Source organism: Brachyhypopomus gauderio, chromosome 1 (genome assembly GCF_052324685.1).
Source record: "Brachyhypopomus gauderio isolate BG-103 chromosome 1, BGAUD_0.2, whole genome shotgun sequence".
Classification (NCBI taxonomy): Eukaryota; Metazoa; Chordata; class Actinopteri; order Gymnotiformes; family Hypopomidae; genus Brachyhypopomus; species Brachyhypopomus gauderio.
The window spans coordinates 21,766,970-21,788,221 of record NC_135211.1 but is presented as its reverse complement, the minus strand read 5'-3'; the positions used below and the strand labels follow the sequence as shown (position 1 = coordinate 21,788,221).

The window sequence follows — 21,252 nt, the reverse complement described above, 5'->3', positions numbered from 1 at the left end:
CGACTCACCACATTTGGACCATATCTGGCCCACTCAGAACTGAGGGGAAAAATGCCATAAAGAGACCTGACCGAACTCATACCTCATCGAAATCAAACACATTCTACTAGTAAACAGATAAGGAGATTTAGTGAAAAATTAAGCATCTTGAATCTGGTTATTTCCATGATCATAATATCCCTTTACCCCTCAGAACAAGCCAAAACATTTGTACTTCACAACATGAGCATTGTTACAAATAGCTTGCTTTGGAACTCTGCGTACTAACATTAGCAACTATAATAGCTTCAGTCTTAGTTATATTTATTGCTGTTTGTTCATAAAGTTTTATGCCGCAAAAGTGGCAATCCAGTCTGGGGCGGGGGACGTGAGTCACGTTCCGGTACCGCCTACTTTCGGGAATCTACGTCATACGGTGTACTGTGATTGTGGCCATGTCAGTAGCAGGTAAGGACGGACTGGCGAACATCAACATTTTACATATTAGGCATAGTTTTTTGTTTGTTTGTTTGCTTTTCAGGTGGCAGTAAAATTAAATCGGGTTGTTTAACCAGCTTCTTCTTTTCAGCAGGTGTATGACTGTGCTGTAGACTGGAAATCAAAACCGCGTTTCCCTCCTTTGACACCGTCATCGCAACTCTTCCATGCTGACTTATCGAAACTTGATGACATCGGACAGAGGACTCATGGCGGGGGATTAATTGTTTTCTTCAAGTTTCCAACCTCTCCAACGCGCGTAAAGAAACAAAAACTGCGGACCAATGGGATTGCCATGGGGATCTCTGTTGTTCGTGCTGACTGGCGCGCTTGTATCCGCCGCAGTCCTGGAGAACTACTACCCGAAACAGAACATTACATGCTCTCAGGTAAGCAATCTGGTGGTTTCACTTATAGCCCTTTCCGCCCATGACGCGTTGTAATTATTTATTTATTGCAGTTAAATGAGGACGAAATGAGCTTGCTTCGTTACGAAATGTTTATAAGTGTCCAGGAATTTAAGAGGTTAAATAGACTACAGATCCATGTAATGCTTATTCTCATAAATTGGCAGAAAGGGTTTTAGTGACATATTGGTAAATTTCAAAATTTGAAGGATTCAGTTGAAGTCACAGACTTTTAAAACTTTATAAGAATGCCAGTTACAGGTTACTACATTACAAGTCATCTGTGCATAATGTCATTTTGAACTGAATTAACTAAAGTCGCATTCCCCTCACGCTAAAATCCTACTTCATTTCTGAAGATAATTCCATTGTGCTGCGCTTATTGTTTCAACAGCTTTCATGGTGACGTTAGCTCTGGTTCCTGATATTTGCTGTTCCATTATGCACTGTGTGTTCCAGGGTCTCGCACAATGCAAAGTAAAGGAGGAATCCCCACTGGTGCTGCCTGTCTTTGACCCTGTGGAGATCCTGCATCTTGATGCCAAACCTATGCTGTGCTGCAGAGAGAACAGAAAATGCAAAGTGTGTTTGTACATCAGAATCCTGCTCAGAATTCTGCCTAATGAGGATGAGAGGGAGGAAAGATCAGAAGAACACGAAGAGAATGGTAGATACACACTAAATATCACACACTAAATATAGTACCCTTATGCCTGGGACTTCATAGGTTTGCAATTACAAGACTCCTCATAGGATCAGCACATTTCAGAAATTACAAGGAGAATTTGTATAAGGTTTCCATAAGAAGTAACCATGACTAATCGTTGCTGTAATAGACTATTTTACATAAAATTAGTTTGACTAAATATCTTCTGAAAGAAACCAAAAAAGGCATTTAAAAATGTGTGTGTGTCTGTGTGTGTGTACATGTGTACACATGCATGTATGCATGCATGTCTATGCATACGTGTGATTTTTACACCCCTTCACCTCTGTGCCTTGTGTAGATGATGAGACCGTAGTTACAGTGTGCTACATTTCTGGCCCATATCTTCCTCACTGCTGGAAGGTTTCCTTCATAGTGTCTCCTGCTGCTCGCAAGAACCATGAGAAGGCTGAGGTGAGCAAGCATGATGTCAGATCTGAGAATGACATTAAGCAGATCAGCAAGTCAGGGAGAACCAGCCTACAAGTAAAGTGTTATTAAGTGGTGTGAAGTGTTATTAAGTGCTGTTAAGAGTCATACAGTGGTATAACACCAGGGTCATAGTCAGAGACAAGACATGGTATGGCAGTTATGCACAATTTTATCAACTTAGTTGGAAGGTAAATTAGATGTAATCTAATCATGTTCAATGTAAACACAACAATTAAGTTGACTAATCTGGTGAAGCCAGTTGAAATAGGGATAAGGATAAAATGTTACCAAATGAGAAAACCAGAAAAGACATCTGTACATTTAATATATCATGACTGCTTGAGGAGAAGTAGCTTACATTCTTTTGCTCCAGTTATTTATTGGACAGAACAGTGGCTGAGGTATTCAAATATTCAAGCTCAAATTTCCCCTTACTTTACTGTACATTGTCCACTATTTTTTATGTGTGTCTTCTTCTTCTTCTTCTTCTTATTATTATTATTATTATTATTATTATTATTATTACAGAAGAACTGATTTTGGACTATAATGGTTTGGGTGCCAAGCATTGGTCTGTGTATTGTCCTGAGTAGCTAGGCCCTGGGTCACTGGGCTGTTTGTGCATTGTCTACTACAGCTGTCCATTGTGCAGTATGATGGCGTTTTCCTGGGGACCACCGTGAATGTCACGGTGAAGTCGATGATCCGCTCGGTCACGTTCCCCCCACTGAGTGAAGGTGAGTTTGCATTCCTGCCACGTCTGACGCACCTGACGCACAACAGTGAAGAAAGAGGAATAGGTCACATGGGATCTCAATCCCTGCTGATAAGATCGTGCCATAGACCGAACACCCTGACCAAAGTCTTTCCGCTCTGAAGAAAAAAGCAACCCATGCTTTCTGAAAGTTGCATAAAAACAAAAGTGCACCATGGAGTCAATGTGAAGAAAACCACAGACATACATACTTCTGTTTCACAATGGGGGGATAAAGGTGTTAATTTGTCACTAAGGTCTTAGCTCTGCAGAACCATGAGCGTTACCAAGCAACCCAGTGACACTAATAACACAGACTGAAGTAACTTGCACTTAAGTAAATAAACCTTCAGCAGTGCAGTGAGTTTTAAGCAACTGAGTTATCTTCAAGAGTTGCCACTCTCCACCCCACATGCAAAGACTGCTAATAAGAAATGTCTTGTGAATGTTGAGTATTTAGTTTGATTTTGAATTGAATTAATATTTAACTGAGTATTTAATTAATTGCTTTTTAGGTATTTGGTTAGTTTCACATTCTAAGGTGCATAGAGAAAATAATAAATGCTGTCTCTTCGTTTACAGTTTGCCCTTCTGCAGATATTGAAGAATGCAAAAGTGAGTATTAGGTTTCACAAGCCCTCTTCAACAGGAGGAAGACAGGCCTTTGTGCTTGTGCACTGAAGAGTATTGTGATTGTTGTGAGTTGATAGCTTGTGCACTAAAGCTGTGTGTTAGTTAGACCAGGAGACGAAAAAAATAAATATCTAGAACAGAACTAAAAGAAAATACAAAGGAATATAACCTACAGACCATGAATAGGTCTATTACACTGTTGTGTTCAACAGCTCCCAAAGTCATCATGGTGATAGACAGGCAGAGGGGTGTGGCTGAGCTGAAGGATGCCAGCAAGGATCTGCCCCACGCTAAGCCACTGCTGATGTGTGTGAAACGAGGACGTACAGGAACGTGCAGGGTAAGGGGACTTCCATGTAAACATGTGAACCCATCAGTTTGCACATGCACCTGCCACACGTAGTTGTTGGTGACTGAAGTGTTAAGGAAAATATGCAAGAAAGTGCTCAGCCCTCTGTGAAATATCTATTGCATTTCAGTCTGTTTTTAAATCATTGCTAACTGTCCTTAACACTTTGTGACGCTGCAGAATTTTCCGTCAAGCAAATGGACTATTCCACTGCACGCTATCTCCCCCTGTCTGTGTTTCCAGGTATTGTACCTCTGTTTTAACAAGATGCCTCATTGCCAGATGGTCATCTAATGTGTCATAACATTTACTGGAAATTGCTGACTGTAAATGCACTACATATCACTTATCATTTGTTTGTGTGTGTTAGGCATGGAGAGAGGAATCAGCATATTCTCGATCTGGATTTTGCCCTTTTAGTAATTACACAGGTAAACTCACCACCTGTTATCATAAATAAACAATGTTTTAATTAAATACTCAATAGCAGCTAAATATGAGTCTTTTTTTCTACCTTGCTATGTGTTCAACTGAACACAGGCACTGTTGGTGACATGGATACTACACCTGACATCTTGCTCTAACCAGAGAAGGAAGACAATATATACCAAATTTAAAAGCCAAATCACTGATACATGACGTCACCCAACTGAATTTCAGTCATGTGTCATATGCACATTGATAAAACCCAAAAAAATCAATTTTTGAAACATATTTTGAAGACAAACCCAAAAGTTTGTTTTTGACCAACACGTCACGTATCTAGATCCCCCTGTGGGCTCCTGTAATGTTGTAGGATGATGAGCCTGATTTACTGAAAGAGAATCTCATAGGTGACCTAGGGCATCCTAATACAATGAAAATACATGCATTACCTCTTTGTCCTTAACCTCTTTAAACGTTAACTATTCCTAACAAATCTCCAAAAACAGCCTACAGACAGTTTAATATCTGCATTTCTTTCCCTTGCAGAGTTCCAGAAGAATGTTGTGAGCAACGTGTCCCTTTCAGTGGCCCATGCTCTGAGCAATGAGGGTCTTCCAGTGTTGAGCTGGAACTTGACTGCCCCCTGCAGGCTGGATGTTGAACTGTGGCTGTGCAGAATAGAGGCGGACTCGGGCGGCCACTGTAGAGAGCTGCAGGGTAACAGAGTGCATGTCAGCACTGACTCTCAGTGGCAAGAAAATGCTACCACACTGTGGGTGAGTGCCTCGCTCAGCTACACATGACCCTGCTCTTTGATTCAAACACATCCTATTGACACAGCCACATTTGTTAGGAGAAACAGTAAATTATGGGTTTGGAATTTGGAACATTCACACAGCTGAATTAAGAAACATATTGATAGCTTCAGACTAGATAGCTTCAGACAGGCTAGATGGTAGAGAGATTGCTAGATGGTAGAGAGACAGATAGATGGTTTGTAGTCTAACCCTAACATACTGCAGGATTGTCCCAGCACTTGAGACAGACATCCTTACAGAGTATACTTACAAAGGATGTCCAGTCCAGCTCACCAACGTGTGCACGTGCACCTCAGGACAGTTCTCCTGTGGGTTAGATTACGAGGGGCTACATGTAAGATGTGCAGAGGGATGCAGCAGTCAGCAGAGCAGGATTACACCTGGTGTGTGCTTGCAACCCAAGTATGCAGTGTGTAGTTTTTGCATTGCCATAGCATTTGGTTTTGGTACACTAGTTTTGCTAGACTAGTTCCCTTAATGCCATACTCTGCCTACTGGAACCAGTGACGTAAACTCTAATGTGGGTATGGTGAAAACATGGTGCTTATAGGAAGCGTTTGCTTTGGCCAGGCAACTAAGCTCAACCAGTTGCATACATTTCCTGCTTAATGAAGAGGCCTCTTATGTCAGAGGTCTGCTGTTAATGTATAATAACCTAACAAGTTCATGTTTAGCTAATCATTATCCAAGGAGTTAAATATTTACTTCAGCAAGTATGCACAGTGCAGGTAAGAGGGAGCTAGTAGCCACAATGTTTACATACTGAGATGATATACTGAGATTATTCTACAAACTACAGCTAGTGCACAAACAATAATTCTTGTTGTTACAGAATCAACTGGGAAGAGTGTAGAGCCTAAACATTGATAAAATGTTTTTTTTTTATCCAAGAGTGGAATTATTCAAACATAATACTACAAAGCTCTTTTTTTCCACAGACATCTGACGCATTTGTGAACTTGGATATTCATGCTGCAAATCATTTCATGCACTGTGTGATGGTAGGACTACTATTGTGCCCATTAAATGTTTGCTCAGTTTGCAGCACTGTGCCCTTTGCAAATACCTTAAACACATTGTGTGTGTGTGTGTGTGTGTGTGTGTGTGTGTGTGTGTGTGTGTGTGTGTGTGTGTGTGTGTGTGTGTGTGTGTGTGTGTGTGTGTGTGTGTGTGTGTGTATTTTTTCAGTTTAAGATAGAAGAGGAAACATTTGGTCCTCTGTGTCAGTATGACGGTGAGTGTCTTACCAGACTGCTTTATAATTCATTAAGGTCCATTATTATGTTTTCCTCATAGATATCTGAGATATTTCTTTAACTGAATTTGTTTTAAAGAAATATATTTGAAGGAAAAATATAACTTTAATGTGTAACCTACAGATTTGCATTAAAATAACGTGAAACTTTAAATATATGCTGTGAACCTGCAGTATTCAGTCGTTCTTTTTCCACTTGGTTTAAGTTGCTAGTGTGATCCAGTGTTGTTCATCATGTTATGTAATATGGTCTTTAGTCCACAGGGGGCGTTGGAGCCTTCCTGTGTTTGTGACACTTCTAGTTTTCAGCGTGGCTGTGTTAGGCATGTTTGTGATTTGGAGCAAACTCACAGGTGAGCTAAGGTTTCCTTAAGTGTTGTCAAACTGTAGCTAATTCATGGATCCCTGGGGTTATAATGCAGAATGTTGGTTAAGGCGAAAACAATAAGAGGTTATTCTTGGGGGTGTTAATTTCTTGGAAAAGCAATGTGGACTACATATCCAGAAGATGATTTAAGTTTAATGGACAATACTGGCATAAGTCTGATTCTGATAAGTCCAATCCTGTCTGAGACAGCGCACTGAAGCCATTTTTTACTGGGAGAGTGAGAGACGGAGAGAAAGGGGGAGACAGAGAGAGACAGAAAGGGGGAGAGAGGGGAGAAAGTTAGAGAGGGAGAGAGTTAGAGAGAGGGAGAGAGACAGAGAGACAAAGGGAGGGAGAGACAGAAAGAGGGAGAAAGAGAGAGGGAGAGAGAGAGGGAGAGAGACAGCAAGCGAACAAGAGTGTATGTGTGTGTGTGCTATTACTATCTTCTCAATAATTCCATTGATGTGCAGTTCCTCCAGTGTCATTCTTGCTCTTTCTATGCTCTCTTTCTCTCTCTGACTCTTTTCCTGGAACTGAACATATGAGAGTCTTCTGTGTGCGTCCTCTACAATGTGTGTGTTCCCTGCCTCATATAGAGTCCCATTGTATTAGCAAATCAGTCTTACTCTATGCTCTGTGTCTCTGATAGGGTGGCATTCAAACTGGACCAGAAGCCATCGGTCCAAAGGTATTAAACATGTTCACTTTAGCCCTTCAATCTGTTCATCATTTCCCATTATCTGTACATATATCTCTACATATATTTCTTTACCATGTCTTTCTTTCACTCACTGTCTTTTTTGTTTTCTCTGTCTCTATGTCCAGATGGACTTGGGAAGGTTTTGCTGTTGCACGCGTGCAGTTCTGAGAAGGGTCAGGACCACTTGGTGTGTGGCCTGGGCACGGTGCTGAGAGATCTTGGGTTTGTGGTGTACCTGGACCTGTGGAACCAGTCTGAAGTGAGCTCTGTAGGACCAGCTCCATGGCTGCATTCACGCCTCGGACAGCTCAAACACAGCGGCAGAGCTCTGATCGTGCTCTCCAGCTCCGCCCTGGAGAGGGCCAGAGGCTTCTGGGATGTCTGGCTTGGAGGGAAGGATGAAGAAAGACCACGGCCAGACACAAAGGCAGATGAAATATTGTGTGACAAAAACCTGCCAGGGATCTCCTCGGATGTGTTTGGCTCTGCCCTCAGTTGCATTCTCCGTGACCACCTGAAGGGCGCCGCTGGCAAGCACTTTGCCCTGGTGCAGTTTGACTCACAGAAATTAATAAAAGGAGAAAAGGACGTGCCAGAGTTGTTCCGAGGTCTGCGGCTCTACCAGCTGCCCTCGGAGACACGGCAGCTCCTCATGGAGCTCCACAGGGATCGGCCAAAGAGCATCAGCACACAGCTGAAGATGGTGCTCTGGCTCAGTAAGGCCTCCAGGAGGTTAGTGAAGGGGCTGAAGAACCCTGGGACAGATGTGCGGACATGTGCAGAATCCATGCTCACACAGATGGACAATATGACCATGGAGCGGCAGGGAGAGGAGACATTTCCTCTTACGATTTAAATTAAACTTTGCGTCAGTAATTATTGAAGTCATGTGTTCTGCATTGATGTCTGAATCCATTACAGATTCACTTTGGTAAAAAGAACACATACTATGAAGGAAAAGCAGTCACTCTCATTTAGTGCTGTCTTTGAAGGACATTATTAAGGACATACAATACCAGGTGCTTTAGTCACCTGGAATTCAAGATCAAAGACTCATTTGAACACATGCAATCGTGTTGCACCCAAACATGTCCTGATTAAGCTTTGTTAAACCTCCACAGTCCGGCATGTACATTCCTTTGGTGTAGTTTAGTGCCATCATGAGCCCAATACAAACATCTTGATCTGGTGCAGTGTGTTGAGTGAACAGGAGTGGAATGAAATCTGACTGGTTGCAGTAATCCCCAGTGTTGAAATATTTGCTCTACACCCAGGTGTCCCGATGTCAGTTTTGGGCCACAACTCTCCAGTTATGTGTTTAGTTATGAGGAAACAAGAAACATGTTGAATTTCTCATGAGAAAAGGGCCAATTGTTGTCTGAGTTAAGATCAGCTGGAGTAAGTTTTTAAACAGAGGTTGTCCGGACATACAGTACTAGTGGAACTCCATACATAGACTTTATCATTACATCTGCTCCGGTAATCATCGTGTCCTTCAGGAACTGAGCAGAGCTGTCAAAGCTGAAACACAGACAGGTGATGAGCCATTCACCTCCATGACTGGAACTCTGAAAACATCGCCTGCGACCACGTGACTTTTGTTTGTTTTCAGTGTTAAATGTAGACAATCAGATGAAGAGATATATTCTGCCAATGTTTACCTCAAATGTTGTTAATACATATAAATAAATAACATTATTTAAAAACTTAGAACAGTGTTTTGTTCAAACACAACAAAACAAAACGTATTTAGAATCGTTTGCGCACTCTTAGTAAACAGTCGTTTCGAACGAACCACGAGTTCGACGAGGAGGGCTATAAAATTAAAAATATACCCGAGTGCTTCCCATGGCTATAAATAAGGACGGCTGTCCGCATCAAGTGCTCAACAACTCAACATGCACCAACTTCATTTTGGATATTGGGGTCGCTCCACCCACCATGCTTGCTTACATGAACAGCAGAGACTGAACGCGCGACAGGAGTGCCGCGTAAATGAAAAACGTGTTTTCGTTTAATTTTGGTTTTGCATTCAAGGATAAAATTAGAACGTATGGTAAAATTAGAAGGTAAGACTTCACTTCCAGACTTCACTTTTTAACTATCTTTTTTCTGAGTCCTGTCTTTGTGAGAAGTGTAAATATAGATTAATATAGGTGCCAATACAGCCTAATAACTTTCGAAAGCTAGTAATTTCCATTTTTCTATATGGTTCCTGTTATTCTGTGCGTGTGTGAATTTTTATAGGTCTGGAGGCAGCCAAAATGTGTTATAGCCCCTAGCATTTTACTTGTTGGCAACACGTTACATGTAAGGAATGAATTCTATCGGTTATTGTTTGCATGCACATCACAAGCAATGAGGGAAAATATAGACACGTGAGCTTTTAGTACTAATTCTAAAGAAGTTTATTCAAGAAAACAATTCGAATACAACAGCTTTAAAATAGTTAAAGTTTGTTTTCCTCAACACCTTTTATAAAAGAACTGCGCTATGCAAAACTGGGGTATTGGCGACCTCGCTGGAGAAAAAAAAGTAATTGCATGAAACGTGATTTTTTTTGTAACGTAGGGTGAGATTTATTTCCACGATCAAATTGATAAATATAAGTTCGTTCACGTTAAAGGGATATTCAGAAAGACATCTGTCAAAACATTGATGAACATGTCGTCTTATGAGGACTTTTGTAAATTATCTACTGTTTTGTTATTTTGAAAATGCACATAACATAACCCCGTTTGCACATAAAACTGTAACATAACCCATGAAATAACGGAGGGGTGCCAATCAGCTATACATTCTGATTAATTTGAAACAGGAAATTACATCAGCGGTGTTCTCACTAGCGGTATTAATATTATCTACTTTTGCTAGTTGCCTCATTCAATCGGCAATGTGAGGAGTGTGTTGGTTGTGGGCGTTTTCTTTGGAGAAAACTGAATATAGCTTTGTGCCAGTTATATCTGCATGTGATACTGCACACATGCTTCATGTGGGACACCACAAACACATTCATTGTGACCCATATTAGAATCTATCAAAATAATATAGTTCAGCAAACGTATCTCTAAGAGTGTTGTTTGCTTAGCAACTTAGTGAATGCTGATTGCTGTGTTGGCATGGCTACATCCTGGAAGGTGTTAACTGATGCACAAAGTTCAGGAGAAACAACGAAACGCTCAGCTTTTTTAAATGCTTTTTTGATTGATGTAAAAATTGTGTGAGGTGTCATGTAAACACTTAGAAGAGGTCAAGTGTGAAAGGTGAACCGCCCCTTTAATGTTCCCAGGCAACGTTGACCTGCAGAGAGCCATGCCGTGTTACTGGTTGGCTTTGCCCCGTGCTGTGTTGGGTCTCGTGCTGCTCGGACTGACTCTGGCAAACAACTGCTCGGAGCGCTGCAAGGCGTGTGGAGGGCCTGAGAGAAACAAGTGCCTGCAGTGTGCTCCTGGGTTCACTCTCCATGATAACGAATGTGTGGGTATGTAATGTGTGTGTGTGTGTGTGTGTGTTTAAATTATTTAGACTAATAGATTAAGATTACTTTTTATCATCAGAATATTTCCACAGCAACATTGCTGTGTCTTGAGAGTTTTGTGTCTCAAATGTCTTTGCACTTGTTCCGTACGCAGACGTGGACGAGTGTGGCACAGAGCTAGCGGAGTGTCCAGTGAACACGTACTGCTTCAACACCTACTCCTCTTACGAGTGTAGAAGTGAGTTTGAAATACCAGAACACTGCAGGATCTACACAGAAGTGCAGTGACGTCAGCGTCCGTTTCTACAGCTTCGTCTCTCACCGATCTCATGCCCGTCTTGCTCTAGGTTGTGATGCTGCCTGTGCAGGCTGTATGGGCAGTGGTCCTGCTCGCTGCAAGAAGTGTGCCACAGGCTACAGGTCTGAGGGTGTGAAGTGTTTAGGTGAGGAAACAGTCAGCCTCTTCTGTTCAGTGTGTCCTAGTCTGCTAAAACATAGTGGTGTATTACAAATAATCCTTCATATTGATAATTGAATTGATGATTGAAATCCAGACCTGCATGGTTTTTAGACATTGACGAGTGCGCTGAGGAGGTGCTGGCCTGCTCCGATATCAACGCACTGTGTGTGAACACGGAAGGATCATTCCACTGCCGGTGCGCACCAGGCTTTACACGCAAAGGCACCGTATGTGTGAGGGACGAAACACCTGGTAATGCTACTGCACACCCTCTCACTCATATACACACACACACACACACATGCAGTGACTGTCACACACTAACACACACACTCACACATGGTTAGGGCTTAATTAACACAAGTTGCTATGTTATATTAATATGCAATCCTAAAAAATGTGCATACTAATACATCAATATTACATCTGTTTTAAATTAAGTTGCCATATTGCCAATTGTGATTTTCACCCCAATTGGAATTAGTCCTCCGCATTTACCCATCTGTGCAGTGAGAACACACACACACACACACACACACACACACACACACACACACACACACTAGTGATCACTAGGGAGCTGTGGTGCACACCTGCCCAGAGCGGTGGGCAGCACTAGCAGTAGGGGTAAAGTGCCTTGCTCAAGGCCACTTCAGTCATGGCAAGGGGCCTGGGAATCCTGGGAAGGCCTCCGGTCACAAGACCGGTTCCCTAACCACCAGACCTTGACTGCTCTAGACCATGACTGCCCTAATCTCCTGAGGAAAAGCAGTCTCACACTACTGATACTAATCCTGAGTACTCGGCTCTACTCCACTCAGTTGTGGTCCTCTCCTCCAGCAGAGCAGGTGAAGGGCTTGCTTGATGATCTCCAGGACGAGGAGGTGGAGGTCCTGAAGCAGATGTTCTTCGGTGTGGTGCTCTGTGCTCTGGCCACACTGGCAGCCAAGGGAGACATGGTCTTCACCTCCATCTTCATCGGGGCGCTGGCGGCCATGGCGGGCTACTGGCTCTCGGACAAGAGTGACCGCTTGATGGACAGCCTCCTGAAAGGGCGCTTAGATTCCAAAGGAGAGGAGCAACCACGTACATGAAGATCTCCACATGGAGCACTGTACTGAGCAAGGCATCCAGGTGCTAATGCCAAACTAGAGTGTTTGGCACCAGCACGTTTACACTTGCTATGGACACGTGTCTGCCTTATGGTCCAGATATGTGAAAGAGACGGAAAAAAATATTACAGTGTTTTAGTGATGTACAATGAGATTAAAAATATAGCATGCTACCTTATGATTTTGTATTTGCAGAGGTGGTTAATGTATTGTTTTAATTAATTTTACTAAAAACTGGACTGGTGCTTTCCTGCAAGTTACTTTGCCTTTTTTACTTTGCCGGTTTTTATGTATCTTGTGGTGAGGTTAAGAGAAAACAGTGCAAGGTGGGCTCCAGGGCTTTTTCTGCCTTTTAGAAAACAAATTTGTGTGAGGTATTTGTATTACTGAGATTCTGGAGCAGAAGGCCACTATGGTAATCCACCTGAAGGGGGCACTAAAGTGACTCCGGAGAGCTACACCCTGACCATATGCATGTATTGGTCATGGATTAATCACAGCATTTCAGATGCATTGTAGGTTTGCATAAAGAAGGCTTGTGGATCGATCCCTCAGCATTGTACTGATTGACGGGTCTTGTTCACGTTCTAGAGAACACTGTGCACGGCACATATAGTCACTGTCCTAGATCTCACTCACGACAGTTAGCCTGTCAGATAATTAAAAAAATCCTTCATGTGTGTCAGACATGACACCATAGGGAAAACGTGTCGTTTTGAGGACTGCAGTTCTGTTTTTCCTCACACATTGCCTGACACTGACACAGTGACCTCTAATGCAAATTTAAGAACAGAAATTTGGTGAAGATATGCCATATTTCCTCACATTTTCAGTACTTCTAAAAGTCAATATGTGAATAGTCAAAAAAAGGTTAAAACAGTCAAACAGTTTAGACAACCAGTTTGCTTCTGTTAAAACCCACACACACTTGCAAGTGGGAGAGAGGGAGAGGGGGCACATACTCACGCTACTGTCACTTACAGCGACTTTGGGCAATCACTGGTGTCTGTGAACTTATGTATCAGAAAGGGTTGGACAGTGCTGTCCTGCGAACGTGTGACTCTGCCCCATGACACTGCATGAGTCAAAGCTTGAAAAGCTACACTGATTGACTGCATGCCATTGGAGGAGGAGCGTCATAGCCCCTTGCCCACTCTGGTTGGGTAGCTGCCGTTGATGGGAAGCTTATCTGATAGAAGGGATAACATCTGCTACTTCTGACCCTTCATTCAGGACCAGAAGTCACTCACATGTCGCAGTGTTTGACTCCTTTGCAAGGGTAACTAAATATGACCATTCTAAAAATACTTAACATACTACAATCAAATATCACTGTTTTTTGTGTTTCCATGCAAATAAATAAAAAACTTCGACACAATAGTTGGTCCTTTGGGCACTGTAGAAGTGTTCATGTCGGATGTGAAAGGAGTCTACTTCTTCATCCAGGATTAACAAGAACCAGCCAAGTAATACAGAAATTACTGGGTTGAAATTCACAGGTCTGTACAAAATTTAACAAGGACATGAGACAAAGAAACCATGGAATCAGGTAAGCAGGGGAGGGGCCAGCAGTGATGTGTGGACTGTGTTGTCGGTTTAATCATGGGAAATGAAAAAAACTGCCACTTTTCATAAAGAAAGTCACATTTTATTGAATGGATATAAACCAACTGGCCAACACTCAGTAACAGATTGGTTACACCACACACAATAGCAAACACATGGGGTGGGGACTGGGACACTGGAAGTCCCGAAGGGCTTCAGGACATCAAACATGACATAGAGAATCCATGCTCAAGTCCTTTATACTCTCTGTAGGATCAAATAGGGCTTCCTGAAACAAAAGATCTTCATACTTCATACCACAGACATTGCAGTCAATCACACATGTAGAGACACATGCACACTTACACATCACACACACCTGCATACATTAATATTCATGCAATACCTATCCCCAAACGCACACACACATACACACACGCACACACACGCACGCACACACACACACACACACACACACACACACACACACACACACACACACACACACACACACACACCAACAGTAAGACAATCAGATTTACATCCCAAAAACATGCTAACACACTTTCAGGTACTTGCACTGATTTTCCACTAAGGGGAGACAACAGCTGAGAACACGCCACTCAGATCAAGATGCGGAATGTGTCTCACACACTGGTTACTGATGCATCGTGGGAAATTAGTCCCACCTTCACACACTTTGTTCATTCAGCATGCAGACACTTGCAATAAACTCACTGTTTGAAACTCTTAGTACTTTACATCAAAAAACCCAAACCAAAAGTACATTTACATATATAAAACTTACAACCTCCAACTGACATATCCAAAATCTTTATAACCCATAAATTATAAAATAAATAAATGCATCAAACTGAAAAATAAATAAATAAATAAATAATTAGAAACAGTTTAAAATAAAAAAACAATCTGACATTAGTCACAGTGTTTTTTTTATCCAGAGGTTTTGCTTTTTTAATGACATCATGAACTAAAAAATGTACAACCGGCACACCAACAAAAGTATCAGGGTTTGGACTTTATTTTCTAAGTGACATTTTATACTTGCTGGACTGAGAGACTGAACTATGTATCTCTCTATGTGCCAATATATTTGGAGACTATACCCACCTTTACTATAAACAGCAGTTGGCACAGAACACAGAACTCCACATGCAATATCAGCTCTATGGATTATTAATATGATTATTTTACATTGTATTTTCTGTGTACAATAAATTCTCTTTTTCATGGTAGGAGATTCTACTCCTACTTCAAGTATTCAGTGTTCAAAGGACCTGAAATTGGAGGATTGAAGAAATCCTTTAGCTCCCATTAAGCTAAAAGTGTGTTTGATCTTGTTTTCTGCTTACATTGTCTAGAGGTGAATTTACATACAAGAGGCAAATGCACAGTCACACAAAGAAACATCACATTATCAGATGAAAGATGCTCTAGCAGATCCATGTTAATGATAGTAATGGTGATGAGGACCCTCTGATCTCAGAACTGTCCTGAAATTAAACGACTACAGTTAATGCATTCTAGAACAGCAACACTGTTCCAGAACTATGGACAAGTGGACATTCTAGAACACCAGCGGCTAATGTTCTAAAAGCACAGGTGGTCATGTGGACATTCTAGAACTATCATGGGGAAAGAAAACATAGCAAGAGTGTGAGAAAGTGACTAACAGTCAGACCGTGGTCTTTAGCAACAACACTACACACGTGTTCACAAACACAAACACCACGACAGTGGTGTCAAGAACACACATCGGATACCAGCAAAAGAAGCAACGCGGTTTTTAATGCAACATCCTCCCACTTAGAGCAGGATGGTGTTAAGTGCAGAGATCTGTCCTCACAAGCTACAGAGATGCCTGTCATCCAGCTCCGAGACTAGACCACGCTCTTTGTCACATCCTTCCATTGTGCAGCTGCTGCACTACATGTATTTTGCATTTATTTTGTATTTATATATAGATTTTTTTTTTGCATAAATTTTAATTTCAAGAACTTGCAATGAGTGACTCAAACTCAGTGTGCGATTCTGAGAAAGCGGTAACATCACAGCACTGATCTCTTCAAACAAAAGCAGAACACATCTAAAGACTTTTTTTTTCTTTACACGATGTTCTGATCACAATAGCAACACACTTTATATATTTATTATATATATATATATATATATATATATATATATATATATATATATATATATATATATATATATATATATATATATCTATATATGTTCTTTTGAAGAATTCATTTATAGATCTATTCTGCTGAGGCACTAGCCACTATGCTGACGGGGGTACTAAGGGAGCGGGAGGATACAGGACTGAGGGGCAGTAGAACGGGAGGAGGGAGCGACCCCGTCCTCCATCAGAACACACAGGCCATAACCTTTTGACCTTTGACCTGATCATGTCCCAAAGGCACTCCTTCACGCTCGGATTAAAGGGGTGAAGGACGTCCCTGCTCTCAAGGAGTGGGACACCAGCGACATCCAGTACCCAGGCCGACGGGCCGGGCGAGCTTCCTGCAGGGCACGAGTGCAGATGCAGAAGGGAAGCCCCTATGAGGACCTTCTCATGTGAGGAACTTCTCATGTGAGGACCTTCTCATGTAAGGACCTTCTCATGTGAAGACCTTCTCATGTGAGGACCTTCTCCTTCTGCTAGTAACAATAGTCGTGTAACATTCTCCAGACTGATATGAACAGGGTGCATACTGATACATTTCTGATCATCATCAAACAAGCCCCCAATCACTAACTTTAGACACTACAGACACATTCGCTGACCGGGCATCGGCAGTTCTGGAGATTATTAGGAAAACAACGCCTTGCACGTGTATGTATCAGGACACCGGTCAGAGTAGCACTGGCTGTCTCCATCTGCGCTGGGTGTGAGCACCAGTGAAAGCACCATTAACTGAACCCTGGAGAAGGGTAGGAGTTGCCATGTTCTTTGACCAGAGGCCAGTTGAGTGCTCTTTCTCATAACGATGATGATGAGGGTGTGGGAGGGAGCATGAAGCATGCTACCAGTTTTGGGGGCGGAGTCGGTGCAGAGGGGCTGAGCAGGTGCATAGGTGTGTGCTGTCACACACAAAAACCAAACCAGGAGCTCCAACGGGGAAGATCGAGTGATTACGGCTGGAGTAAAAAGAGAGCAGGCCACAGTATGGAAGGACCAGCCAGTCCGGCAGCCGGAGACTGATTACAAGAATTCAGCGTAGCCCTACATAGAGTGGTTTATGACCATTAGCTGCTGCAATATTACACAACAGAGACAGGATCTACTCAAGCTGTAAGGCCGAACCTACCGCAAGCTTAAGTCACTGAGACTGTGCTGCAGACCACAGGAGAACAAGTCCTGCACAAATGCCTGAATTCCCATCGATCGAGAATCTACGTTACTGTGATATGTACTTGAATATATACTTCATGTACCGTGAAATGAACTTGCAAGAGTTTATCTAGAACTAAACAGAAAAGGGTAATACTTGGTAAATATTCCTCAATCAACACAAACATGTGAACAACGTCCTGTTTTTGAAGTCCGAAAGAGGAGGTAATGAGGGAGAATGCAGACGCGTCCGGTAAATGAAGAGACGCACAACAAGATTTGTTTTAATTGCCATGACCCATCGTGCAAGCTGAGTGGCCTAGTCAAAGAGGGGGTGTGGTCAAGCAATTGTGCAGACGCAGCCCTATATGAGTGGGCGGAGACAGACAGGAGAGAGGCGGAGACAGTGCTCAGGAGCATGGGGATCAGGAGGAGGATGTCTCACAAGGCCCTATGTGCAGAGAGCCATCCAAGGCAGTTGTTTGTGAATGTGACTCCATTAAGCACGAGGCGCCTGTGCCGCTTCCTTCATCCAGACCTGCACACCTCTCCACTCGGGCCATTCTCCCATCTGCAAGAGTGAAGAACTGTCCTAACATGAACTGTGCTAAGGATGGGAAAATGTGCTCAACACATTTGCAGTGCTCAACACCACTATAGTTTGGGCATGTGGCCCTAATCCTTCATCAGAGCGTTTGGGGGGTTCCTACCTGTTCAGGTGTCAGCCCCCCTCCCCCCCACCCCTCTTGCTCATGGTCCTGTGAAGGCCCCTTCTGAACGGTGGGTCTGGTGAGAGATGAGGTCCGGCAAAGTGGATAATGTGTAGTTTCATTTGCATGGATATGCACCTAAGTCATCTTCAGGGAACAAATAAACAGAGATAGAGAAAGAGAGATTACATTTCTTTGTTTACAAAGCATACACTGATTAATTCATAAGATGGTTAATATACTAATAGAGTGACTAGATTCTCAACACATTCTCCAGCACGGGGAGAGAGAGAAGGATGAATAGAGATTAAGAATCCATTTAACATTGCCACGCTGGCACTTATGAGCTTACAAAACGTGAAATACCACTCAAGCCCTGAGGCTCTTCCCAGCAAGGCTCCGTTATTACAACCTAACTGTCGTGACCTTGTTTAGGTACGTTTATGAGCAGAAATGAACAAAAAATAGGACTGCATGTCCCTGAGGACGCTGGTTGTCCCTGAGGTTGGGGTTCCTGTGGACTTCATTGTGTCAGAAACACATTTTACAGGTAAACAAAAAATCATTCCTCACTCACTGCTCTAAACAAATTGCGATGGGGTGAAAGAAATATTCTCCTGCCTCACTTATGTGTGAGTGAAAGATAAATATGAACATTAGCATGACTCTGCTAATGACACGGCCCCTACTGGCACTTTAGCAACAGCGTTAACATTTTAGTGGAAGCAGCACAGAAAAAATTATGCCTAGTGACATAGTCAGAGTGTGATCAAACAGAAATGAGAAACTCACCCATAAAACATCATCATAGCTTTGGTTTGGAAATGATTATGGCCAAATGGTTATGCCCAAATGCCCTCCTCGTCATCCTGTGAACACCGCACATAGTTAGATGAGACGTGAGTCACAAGGTCAAAGTAGAAATTTCAGATTATGAGTCACTTCAGAAGAAATGTGCATGATCAACAGAAAAATGTTACGTCTCAGCCATAATAACAATAATAACAATAATAAATGCAGAGATAAAATGAGAAAAGTGATTAGACAGACAGATACACAGACAGAAATGACACATGCATAGTAAAAGCTCCACACAGAGAACGCACCTGATCTGGGGAGGGTCTGTGTCCAGGAAGGGGCGGTCCGCGGGCGGGGCCACGATGGTGTGGAGGCGGGTGTCTGGGATGAGGGCCGTGAGGACCAGCATGAGGGGGGTGGTGGGGGTGTTGAGGGTGGTGGGGATGTTGGGGGTGGGGGCCTTGCTGGAGGGGCGGTCCATGCGGGTGTTGGGGGTGCGGTGGGTGTTGCTGAGGAGGGGGACCTCCATGCGGATGCTGTGGATGTGGCTGTTGGGGCCGAGCTGGGTGTTGATGTGGGCCGGGAGGTTGGGGGTGCTGGGGGTGTTGGGGGTACTGCGGTTGGGGTGTCTGCTGGGGGTGAGTGTGTTGGGGCGGAGCGGGGGAGTGTGGGGTGTGCGGGACGTGTGGGTATGGGGCCTGCTGTTGAGGCAGCTGGGCATGAGGGTACAGGGGCTGGGGTTGAGGTGGAGGTTGGGGGTGTGGGTGGGGTGGCTGTGGTTGGATGTGGTGAGGGGGGCCATGTGGGTGGTAGTGATCATCCTCGTAGCTGTCTGCTATTAGCTTCATTCTGTTCTGGGTCTGTAAGGATTGCAATAATATACTGTAATGAGAAGTCAAGCGTGTACACACATTTGTGATGTTTGTGTGTATTGTTGGATTGTTTATAGTTATATATTATTATTTTATTTATTTTTAAGTTTATTGTTTATAATAGTGTGTGCTGTGGAAGTATTTATGGGGTCTACGTGTGTTTCCCAGTGGTGTTGTTTTGTGTCGTGCAACTGTGAGTACTGTGCTAGTGTGTGAGTGCATGTGTACTTGTGTTTCTGAGTGCTGTGTGTTGTGTGAGTGTTTCGGAGTGCTGTGTGAGTATGTGTGAGTATTGAATGAATTTGAGTTTGCACGCGTTTCTGTGTTTACTTGCTGCTTGAGTTGCTGCATCAGTCGATCCTTCTCCCGCTTCAGTGACATCACTTCCTCCTGTGTCTTCTTCTTATTGGAGGAGGAGAGTTCCAGCAGGGCGATGTTAGCATCTTTCTCACTGATGGCCGCCAACAGGGCCTGCTGCCTGCAAGAGAGAACCACAAAGAAGAGGTAGTGAGAGACCAGTGGTGTGTGTGGAGGGCGTGAGAGCCCAGTGGTGTGTGTGGAGGCTGTGAGAGACCAGTGGTGTGTGTGGAGGCTGTGAGAGACCAGTGGTGTGTGTGGAGGCTGTGAGAGACCAGTGGTGTGTGTGGAGGGCGTGAGAGACCAGTGGTGTGTGTGGAGGCTGTGAGAGACCAGTGGTGTGTGTGGAGGCTGTGAGAGACCAGTGGTGTGTGTGGAGGCTGTGAGAGACCAGTGGTGTGTGTGGAGGGCGTGAGAGACCAGTGGTGTGTGTGGAGGGCGTGAGAGACCAGTGGTGTGTGTGGAGGCTGTGAGAGACCAGTGGTGTGTGTGGAGGGCGTGAGAGACCAGTGGTGTGTGTGGAGGGCGTAAGAGACCAGTGGTGTGTGTGGAGGGCGTGAGAGACCAGTGGTGTGTGTGGAGGGCGTGAGAGACCAGTGGTGTGTGTGGAGGCCGTGAGAGCCCAGTGGTGTGTGTGGAGGGCGTGAGAGACCAGTGGTGTGTGTGGAGGGCGTGAGAGACCAGTGGTATGTGTGGAGGCCGTGACTCATGAAAGGCCTGAACACTGCAAGAGGTTACGGGGGAAAATGGAGAAAGTGCAGGCGGAGAGGAGACTGGATGAAACAGATGTGAAAGTCCCGTTCTTGCGGGACGTGCTCATGTTCCTGCTCTAACACACCTGGTAAACGTCCTAATTAACAGGTGTGTTCAAGCAGGGAGATGATCATAAAACGGTGCTAGACTATTACCCCCAGGAACAGAAACCTGCAGCTGTGAGAGACTGAACAGACTGAGAGATGAGAGACGCAGTTCTCACTTCATCTCCAGAATCTCCTCCAGCTGTTTGCGCCGCTCCTGACGGAGGTTAGTCAGGTGGCCGTCCCTCTCGGCCAGCGACTGCTGCGTGGAGGACAGACGCTGCTTGGTGGCCTCCAGCTCCTGACGTGTCTTCTCCAGCACATTCATCAACTCCTCCATCTGATTCAGTCAGAGAAACCCACAGGGGGAGAGAGGGAAAAGGAGAGAGAGAGAGAGAGAGAGAGAGAAAGAGAGAGAGATAGAGAGAGAGAGAGAGA

The 21,252-nt window shown here is 43.7% G+C and overlaps 3 protein-coding genes across 16 annotated transcripts in view; 2 read left to right on the top strand and 1 right to left on the bottom strand.

Moving 5' to 3' along the window:
- Nucleotides 1–361: 361 nt before the first annotated feature.
- On the top strand, nt 362–9,025 carry il17rc (interleukin 17 receptor C). 3 transcript variants are annotated; one of them, XM_077002734.1, is made up of 15 exons: nt 362–447; nt 569–866; nt 1,344–1,551; nt 1,892–2,004; nt 2,660–2,759; nt 3,359–3,391; nt 3,622–3,749; nt 3,939–4,001; nt 4,129–4,189; nt 4,731–4,960; nt 5,941–6,003; nt 6,191–6,236; nt 6,515–6,610; nt 7,277–7,315; nt 7,453–9,025. In XM_077002734.1, exons 2-15 carry the CDS (start codon nt 762–764, stop codon nt 8,181–8,183), a joined length of 2,016 nt encoding a protein of 671 aa, XP_076858849.1. In that variant the 5' UTR covers nt 362–447; nt 569–761; the 3' UTR covers nt 8,184–9,025. The 3 variants fall into 3 exon arrangements, with proteins under 3 accessions (XP_076858849.1, XP_076858868.1, XP_076858858.1); XM_077002753.1 differs by having other exon boundaries at nt 394–447; nt 572–866; XM_077002743.1 differs by lacking the exon at nt 362–447 and having other exon boundaries at nt 467–866.
- Nucleotides 9,026–9,216: 191 nt separating this feature from the next.
- creld1a (CRELD disulfide isomerase 1a) lies at nt 9,217–12,633 on the top strand. 2 transcript variants are annotated; one of them, XM_077002774.1, is made up of 6 exons: nt 9,217–9,396; nt 10,617–10,808; nt 10,960–11,043; nt 11,153–11,248; nt 11,377–11,517; nt 12,109–12,633. In XM_077002774.1, exons 1-6 carry the CDS (start codon nt 9,381–9,383, stop codon nt 12,357–12,359), a joined length of 780 nt encoding a protein of 259 aa, XP_076858889.1. In that variant the 5' UTR covers nt 9,217–9,380; the 3' UTR covers nt 12,360–12,633. The 2 variants fall into 2 exon arrangements, with proteins under 2 accessions (XP_076858889.1, XP_076858881.1); XM_077002766.1 differs by having other exon boundaries at nt 9,219–9,396; nt 12,106–12,633.
- A 3,513-nt stretch (nt 12,634–16,146) lies between these two features.
- The window catches only part of erc2 (ELKS/RAB6-interacting/CAST family member 2), a 63,607-nt gene continuing 58,501 nt past the window's right edge, over nt 16,147–21,252 (bottom strand). For all 11 annotated transcript variants that reach the window (XM_077002710.1, XM_077002638.1, XM_077002673.1 and 8 more), the window contains 6 exons: nt 20,994–21,154; nt 19,991–20,138; nt 19,097–19,648; nt 18,783–18,859; nt 17,991–18,137; nt 16,147–17,851 (listed from right to left, as the gene is read on the bottom strand). In XM_077002710.1, coding sequence (XP_076858825.1) covers nt 18,833–18,859; nt 19,097–19,648; nt 19,991–20,138; nt 20,994–21,154 — 888 coding nt within the window. In that variant the 3' untranslated portion in view covers nt 16,147–17,851; nt 17,991–18,137; nt 18,783–18,832. The remainder of the gene's footprint in view (nt 17,852–17,990; nt 18,138–18,782; nt 18,860–19,096; nt 19,649–19,990; nt 20,139–20,993; nt 21,155–21,252) is intronic.